The 8187-nt window shown below is 41.2% G+C and overlaps 1 protein-coding gene and 1 long non-coding RNA gene across 2 annotated transcripts in view; one reads left to right on the top strand and one right to left on the bottom strand.

Moving 5' to 3' along the window:
• Window positions 1-348, bottom strand: part of LOC109290086 — a 10458-nt gene extending 10110 nt beyond the window's left edge. Inside the window, exon 1 of the long non-coding RNA XR_002095520.1 lies at window positions 35-348. This is a non-coding gene — a long non-coding RNA (uncharacterized LOC109290086). The remainder of the gene's footprint in view (window positions 1-34) is intronic.
• Window positions 1-7409, top strand: part of PWWP2A (PWWP domain containing 2A) — a 33033-nt gene extending 25624 nt beyond the window's left edge. Inside the window, exon 3 of the mRNA XM_019505992.1 lies at window positions 4572-7409. Within this exon, the coding sequence (XP_019361537.1) occupies window positions 4572-6270 (1699 nt within the window). The 3' untranslated portion in view covers window positions 6271-7409. The remainder of the gene's footprint in view (window positions 1-4571) is intronic.
• The last annotated feature ends 778 nt before the right edge of the window (window positions 7410-8187 follow it).

The following is an 8187-nucleotide window of genomic DNA, read 5'->3' as shown; positions in this document are numbered from 1 at the left end:
GTCTAAAAAGGTTAAGAACCACTGCTCCAAAGACTTTTTAAATGCATGTTTATGGTAGAAGAGGCTATTTAGTCTTACAATCTGACAAAGCATAGGTACTTTCTAAACTCATTCACTCTTTTTTTTTTTTTTTCTTCCCGTTAGTGAAGGGAGTGGGACACCATTGTTAATAGTGACCCGCCATCGCATTGACAAAACATTGTCATACTTGTCAAGAAAAATGACTTTGTGTTTTGTCCCTGTTGAGGGAACAGCTATATATGAACTTCAATAAACTGATGTGGAGGTAGAAAAATGTGGACCCTGTGTCCAGGAATGGGGTAGAAGAGAAGTAAATGGTTACTTTGCCATATTTTGCCCATTGAGAGGGTGATCCTTCTTGGTTTACTCTTCTGATTATTTGGGACTGAAATGTAACAGAAACCTGTAGGAAGGGGTGGATGGATTGGGTTTGTGGACACAGTTGGGAGAGGGAAGATTTGATGGGGAAAGTTTAGAAAAGTAAGTGTGGGGGAGACTTGGGATACATGGAAGAAATACAGGGTAGGAGAGAGCATATGGCAGTGGCAGAGGAGGTTTCCTATAATTCTCGATAAATTAGTTCAGCCCCTGCTCTAAACTTATGTCAGTGACTCTGCCCACAACCGATCTCTAAATGGGTAGGTACCTGGTTGTTTCAGGTAAGGGTGTCAGTGGCTGGATATGATGCTGGTCATATCACTGCTCTGCGTGGTTGACCATAGAAACTGGAATACTGTTACTATGCTTGCATGATGGGCTGTTTGGCTCAGGCAGACATATGACTTGTTTCTTTTTGGTAGGGTGGTGGAGAATACATGCCTTATCCCTTTAAATCACAAGGCCCTGGTACATGATAATATTTTAAATTGGCCAGTAGTTTTACTCATTAGACTATTAAGTATTGTATACATTTTCCAAATATTTGTTACCTCCATCCAACTGATGAAAAGATGGACACAGATTTTACCAGCATGGAAGAAACTAAAGCTTCTTTGTAGCAGTGATGATATAGTAAAACTTCTGGTTTTTTATGTATTGTAAATTTAATGATTGTTGACTAATACTGAAGCATATCTCAAAACTTAATTTTGGGTGAAACTTATTTGTAAGCCTCGAGTGTCTGTGTAATTCAGATAGTCTTTAGACAGGTAACACAATTATTTTATTTGCCACTTAGTGGAACTTTGGGACGTTGAAGCAGTTAAAAGGTCAGCATTATAAAAATGAATTTTATATTTATGCCAGGTGTACTTGTTTCTCTGATTCTTTGAATTCACTGAAGCCTTTTTAGTATACCAAAGTGGTGTGATTTACAAGAACTCTGCTGATGGAGGATGATCTAAATTTTCTGTGTTAAATAGACGGAGCATTCTGAACTGAATTTCAGTGGGATGGGTTACTTCATAGCAAAGGGGAGACAACCTAACAGCATGCATAGAAGTGTATTATAATGCTTAAGCCATGGATTGGCAGCCTACAGCCCACACAGCCAATGGGTTTGGTGGAGGAGCTTTTTTGTACACTGCATTGTGCTGTGGCCAAGCAGCTGGATGTCTAGGTGGCAGTGAGCTTTCTTGTGTTGCCTTAACTTACCGCTAGGCAGCAGGCAGAAGCAGTGCAACTAGGATGGGCCATTCTGGCCTGCCACCCCAAAATGTTGCTGACTACTGACTTAAGCTGGTTAATGCATAACTCCTTCTTCCACAGCTGAAAGATTTCAATGGAACAATAGCTGGTGAATAGGCAACAGGTATGACTGTCAGTATCTGGTCTGTACTTTTGTGGAAACAACTCCATAGATTTGGCTAGTTGCTATTTTTTGTACTAGTATGTAATGTATGCATTGCAGCTTGATGAGTAAAGGACTGTATGAGTTTGGGGGCTGTTGTTTCTTAAGGTTTTTTTGTTCATTACCTAGTTCTAACAGATGCACAAAGAGGGAATCAGTAAAGACTAATGTGGGGGCTGGTATAAAGATTCTTCTAACACAAACAGTAACCTGAATAATAATAAATCAGCGAAAATTGGAAGGTGGAATGTAGCTGTCTGTTTTAAAATGCTCCTTGCAAAGGTGCAAAAAAAATACACAAGCATCCAGCATACTTGCATCTGGTAACAATGTAAGGGATGCTGCAATGCAAGCAGTTAGAATGGTACAGCTAATGCAGTTGATGCTTCGTGTCAGATGCTTGTTTGTCTGTAGTATTGTCTTCATTGCAAAAGTTAATTTAGTTATGTATTTAAGTTACTCCACTGAGTGAGTGATCGGGTAGCAAAATGCATACAAAAAGTGATTTATTTACAGAATGATCAAATTGGCATTGAGCTGTTAGCTTCTGCATTCTTGCTGCATTATAAGCTGGAGGGTCAGCAGCACCTGAGCTTCAACCTACACCATGACAGATCAGACTTGAGTCTAGAGCACCATCTACCATAACTTTGTGGATGGAGATGGGCAAAACTCAAGTTATCCCTGGCTGCAGTATGGACAAGTTAAATATATTACCAGTGTTTAAGATTATTTAAGATGTAACCATACAAACATCAGGTGTCTCTGGAGACTGGCAAGAATAATAGTGGTTGTGGACTAAATCACCATTTCACCCACTTGGTAAAATAAAGGCAGGTTTAATGTTTTGTCAAAAGATAGCATGGCTTTTGCTTTGGAGCACATTGTAGGACATGTTAATGTGCCTGCTGATACTGGTAGTCACAACAGAAGTGTGTTGCTTCACTGAAGTTGAGGCTATGTTGTACTAGTCTTGCAGGGACTCCCCTGTTGTTTGATTGGAATTGAGGCAGTTATGATGGGTCTCTTACATAAACTCCCAAACAGGACAGTAGAAATCTTGAAACTTGACTAGTTCTAGCTGGGGGAAAAACGTAACTTGGGGCATGGGGATGGTTGTACAGGAGAGGTAAGGCTAGATATGTAATAACTATGGCTAAGTACAGACATTGCACTTAATGTGCTTTAAGCATGCAGAAACAAACATCAGTAACAGAACAGATCTCATTGGCACATACAGCGCTTTAAAAATGGCAGATTCTGCCCTAAGTTAACCCAGGATGAATGTGTAACTGAAGTGCTTTCTGTTAGCGCACATTATCAATGTCTGTACTAGATCCCATCAAGGGTTAACATAGAGTGCAGTGACTGCAGTCCCAGGTGGCTTTGCTCAGGGCTGCACTCCCGCCTTGGGCAGAGCTCATTTGCTCTGCTGGAGCACCCCCCTCCCCCCATACTCTTTCACTGATCTGAGTCAGTGACAGCCCCACACAGCCTGGCAGGGGAAAGGGGAGAAGGGGGGTTTCTGTCCCCACAGCCCAGCTGGGGGGAGGACATGCTGTAGGGCAAGGAGTCTGGAGTCTGTCTCTCTCAGGGATGTGGTATGCCACTGCCAAGCCAGGGCTGCTGTGGAAACAGACCCCAGAGCCCTTTTCCTGTAGGAGTCCTGGCTGGCCCATGCTGCACTGAAGCTACTGGCTCTCATCCCCCATGAACCCCACTCCCCACCCCCTCAGAGCCTGTAGCCAGCTGTGGCCAAGGAGGGGCTGGGAAGGGGTTCAGTTCCTTCCCTCTTCTTCCCCTCCTTCCCCACCCCCACCCAGCTGCTGCTGCCAATTGCCAGCTGGTGGGGGGGTGGGCAGGGCTGGGGAGATGGGCTGTTCTGGCAGCCTCCTGGGAGGCATGCAGGAGCGCCCCCAGTGAGGGCAGCCCATGAGCCCCCACCACTGAACAGCAAACATCTGTTAGGTTGGCTCCTGCTCTAACTTATAGTGCTTTGAGTAAAACACAGTAAGTTGGAGCACTTCCTCCAGGGCCTTTTTGAAGTCTGAATTTAGCTTATATTTTTATTAGGGAAGCCACAAGCTTGCTTGATATCCCGTCTCTAGTTATAACGTATCAGATAGCATTTGTCATAAAATGAAGCTTATTACAGCTTACAGTTTTGTTTTTTTTTAATCTATTGGGATCTGGTGATAGTATTATATATAATGAATCTCCTGTAATGGATCCAAAACAAGTTGGCCAATATTTTTGTATTTTGGAAAATACTTGTAGGAACTGTGTGAAATCTAATGGGGTGTTTAGTGCCTTTTTTTAGATTACCCCAAATCAAGTTTCATGTTAATTTGGGGAAGTGGAGAGAAACACTTCTATGTCATCTTCAGTTTGCAGTCCCTATGGTGTAGGTCTTGTTTTCTTTAGTGAGCTGTCAAGGCTAGACTACTGTAATATGTTTGTAGGCACTTGTAGCAAATGTAAATTTTTGGCTCCTGTAGAAAGTGATACGATTGGTAGAAATTTGCCTATGAGTCTGAAGGCTGCTCAGTGTGCTCTACTGGCTGTAGTTCAAAGTCCTTCTGTCAAAACCTTGAGTTAGGACTGAAGGGTTGTTTTGAGAGAGAGAAACTGTTCTTGAACTCTAAACAGAACTAAAATTAGTATCTCAGAAATGGGAATCCATTAGCATAGACATTTAAATAAAATCATCTAATGTAGTTTTAAAAAACGCTTATTTTTCGTTTCTTTTTTTTTTTTTAAGGTTTGGACCCCATGGAATCCCTGTGACCATATTTCCTAAAAGGGAATACAAAGATAAACCTGAAGCCATGCAGCTCCAAAGTAAACCATTCCAAGATGAGACGCAGGTGAAGTGTGAAGCCAATGGTGCAATCCCTGATGATTCTTCTCCCATTCAGCCATCAGAACCTAGCCTAGCTAAAAGCTTATGGACTTCTAAACCACCCCCTCTCTTTCATGAGGGAGCGCCATATCCCCCTCCTTTGTTTATCAGGGACACGTATAACCAATCAATACCTCAGCCTCCACCCCGAAAAATTAAGCGGCCCAAGCGGAAAATGTACAGGGAGGAACCCACTTCTATTATGAATGCTATCAAACTACGACCCAGGCAGGTCTTGTGTGACAAATGTAAAAACAGTGTTGTTGCAGAAAAAAAAGAAATTAAGAAAGGTGGCAATGCAAGTGACGCTTCAAAATATGATGATAATAAAAAGCGAAGAAATGAGAGTGTAACTACTGTGAATAAAAAACTTAAGACTGACCATAAAGTGGATGGAAAAAGCCAAAACGAAAGCCAGAGAAGGAATGCTGTGGTCAAAGTTTCAAATATTGCCCATAGCAGAAGCAGAGTTGTTAAAGTTTCTTCTCAAGCAAATACTTCAAAAGCGCAGTTAAATACTAAAAAAGTTCTCCAGAGCAAAAATATGGATCATGCAAAAGCTCGAGAAGTTTTGAAAATGGCCAAAGAGAAGGCACAAAAAAAACAGAGTGCAACTTCCTCTTCCAAAAACACACATTCAAAGGTCCATTTCACGCGGCGTCTTCAGAACACCAGCTCAGGGTCCCTTCCACCTCGATTGCGTTTAAAGCCACAAAGGTACCGGAATGAAGAAAATGACTCTTCCCTCAAGACAGGACTTGAGAAAATACGGAGTGGCAAGATGGCAACTAAGCCCCAGTCTCGTTGCTCCTCCACCCGCTCAGCAGGTGAGGCCCCTTCAGAAAACCAGAGCCCCTCAAAAGGCCCTGAAGAGGCCAGCAGTGAGGTTCAGGACACAAGTGAAGTGCATGTAACTGTTGATCAGGATGAACACCAGACATTGGGCAAGAGAGGCAGCAAAAGCAATATAACGGTTTACATGACCCTTAATCAAAAGAAATCTGACTCTTCCAGTGCATCAGTTTGTAGTAGTGATAGTACAGATGATTTGAAATCCACCAACTCTGAGTGTAGTTCTACTGAAAGCTTTGATTTTCCTCCAGGCAGCATGCATGCACCTTCCTCCTCCTCCTCCTCCTCCTCTTCCTCCTCCTCTTCAAAGGAAGAGAAAAAGCTTGGTAATTCCTTGAAAATGAAAGTTTTTTCCAAAAACGTCTCTAAATGTGTCACACCAGATGGCAGGACCATATGTGTAGGGGACATTGTTTGGGCCAAGATTTATGGCTTCCCTTGGTGGCCAGCCCGTATTCTTACCATAACTGTGAGCCGGAAAGATAATGGCCTTTTAGTTCGACAGGAGGCCCGTATTTCGTGGTTTGGGTCCCCAACAACATCTTTTCTTGCTCTTTCACAACTATCCCCCTTTTTAGAAAACTTTCAGTCGCGCTTTAATAAGAAGAGAAAGGGCCTTTACCGCAAGGCTATCACAGAGGCAGCTAAGGCTGCTAAGCAGCTGACTCCCGAAGTTCGGGCCCTGCTGACACAGTTTGAAACGTGAACATGGAAAGTAAGGTAGGCAAGAAAGTTGGAGGCTCCACAAATTTATAGCCTAGTTAGAGAACTACTATGAAGGTCTTGGCCAATTCAAGAAGTTGCACTCAGTTGACTGCTCTTTTTATACTAAAATTGTTCCATTTGTAGCAGTTTCTTGAAAGTTAAACTACTAAACAAATTGAACATGCAATTGAAATTAGGCTAAAGTGAGAACTTCAATATTTTTCAAGTGAGAATCTTTTTTAATTAAAAATTCCTTAACACCCCGTGCATAGGAGCCATAGCCTCAGCTGAAAGGCAGTTTATTTGCAGGGAATTTTTTAGTAGTTTCTACCCAGTACGTACTTAGTTACTACATGGCAAAGGGTAAACGTAAGGGATGGAGGTAATAGCTGTGATCTCAGTGGCCCACCAGGGGAAGTGCAGAAACTTAAGCCCTCTCTGAATTGTCTTTAAACTTCAAATAGCTTCTAAGACAGTTGGGCTCACCAGTGTGAATGGGGCCAAAGTGTGTTTACAACACTTGTAAAAATGTCTGGTCCCAACCATGTTGGCTTGTTTAAATACATCCTAGAAAGCTATTTAGTTACTCTCCTGAAACAGTTTCAACACAGTTTAAAGACCAGATTAAATGGGATCTTGTCTTAGTGACCACTCTTTCAAACACTCAGTCTTTCTATGCACACGGGCACAAGTATGACACTTCAGGGTCAGACAAGCCGAAGGGATGCCTGTTGCTCAAAGACAAAGCTAAAAAGTTCAGTATTTGGGATCAAGGGCTGTTAATGCTGCATAGGTGTGAACTATAACTTCCTGTCTTTCTTCCACTGAAGAAATCTTCCAGGCCTCTTGCCTGGGAGTTTAGATCAAGAGAGGCTTTGTTTGAATGTGTAAATAAATTGATTGCTGAAATTGGTCAGATTTTCTCCTGACTGGTGGTTCCTAAATTCTTAGGATACGTCCTAGTAAATTACACTTTGTGAATTGTCAGATGTGTAATTGTTGCATTTTGGATGTATCTAACTTCATTTTTTTAAATATTTCCGTTTAAGGTATCTGTTTGCAGGTCAGAAAATGAGAATATGTAATTGTGTAATGCTCTGAAATGTAAAAAAACTGTAAATAAAATTGACTAAATCTGAATTATTTGTGTGTGTTTCTCAAAAAGCTTTGAAAATTCAGGATGTTTAGAGTATTTTCTATGTGCACAATATATAGAAGACATCCTTTAAAATGTAAAATATCCTTTCTCATTCAGCACTTTAAGAAAGAGATTTATTGCTTGCTGTAAAACACGGTGTATACTTTTAATTTTGAGACTAAACATTCATCTGTTCACTTTTCCCCAAAACTAGCTCTGTAAAGGGCTTTCTGCCCTAGGTAAAGCTTTACAAATTAATTATCCCTGAAGTAAATTCTCTTCCATATATTTAAGTAAAAACAAAAAAAAGATCACTTTATACAGTGGGGTAGTGTTTTCGATCAACATTTTATTCCCCCCCCCCCTCCGTCTGTCAAAAGCTAATCAATCCCCTCTCCACTGTTACCTTACTTCTTGCATGTCTGCTGCTCAGTGTTGGGCATTTTCATGCAGCTGATTTTATGTTTTCCTTTCTTGGTCCATTTGTGACCACTGGAATTACTATCTTTTTTCCCCGTCCTCTTCCAGCTTTGCACTGTCTTGCGAAGAATTTGGCTGCCTTCATTCCTCATCCCTCCCAAGTTTTTTCTATTGTTGGCCATATAGGCAAACCTGATGAGAAACACAAATTTAATACCAACAATTTAATTTAACTGTAACTTAAAGCACAATGTAAAGGATTTTATCAGTAAAAATCCTCAATGTTTATTGTAGTAGAGTTTTTAGATGATTCAATTATATTCCTGCATGCTATTAACCAAGTCAGTTTGTTTCTAAAAT

This window comes from Gavialis gangeticus, unplaced genomic scaffold (genome assembly GCF_001723915.1).
Source record: "Gavialis gangeticus isolate Ggan-Ray unplaced genomic scaffold, GavGan_comp1, whole genome shotgun sequence".
NCBI lineage: Eukaryota > Metazoa > Chordata > Crocodylia > Gavialidae > Gavialis > Gavialis gangeticus.
Note: the sequence above shows the minus strand (reverse complement) of the source record. Positions and strands in the feature narration are given on the sequence as shown.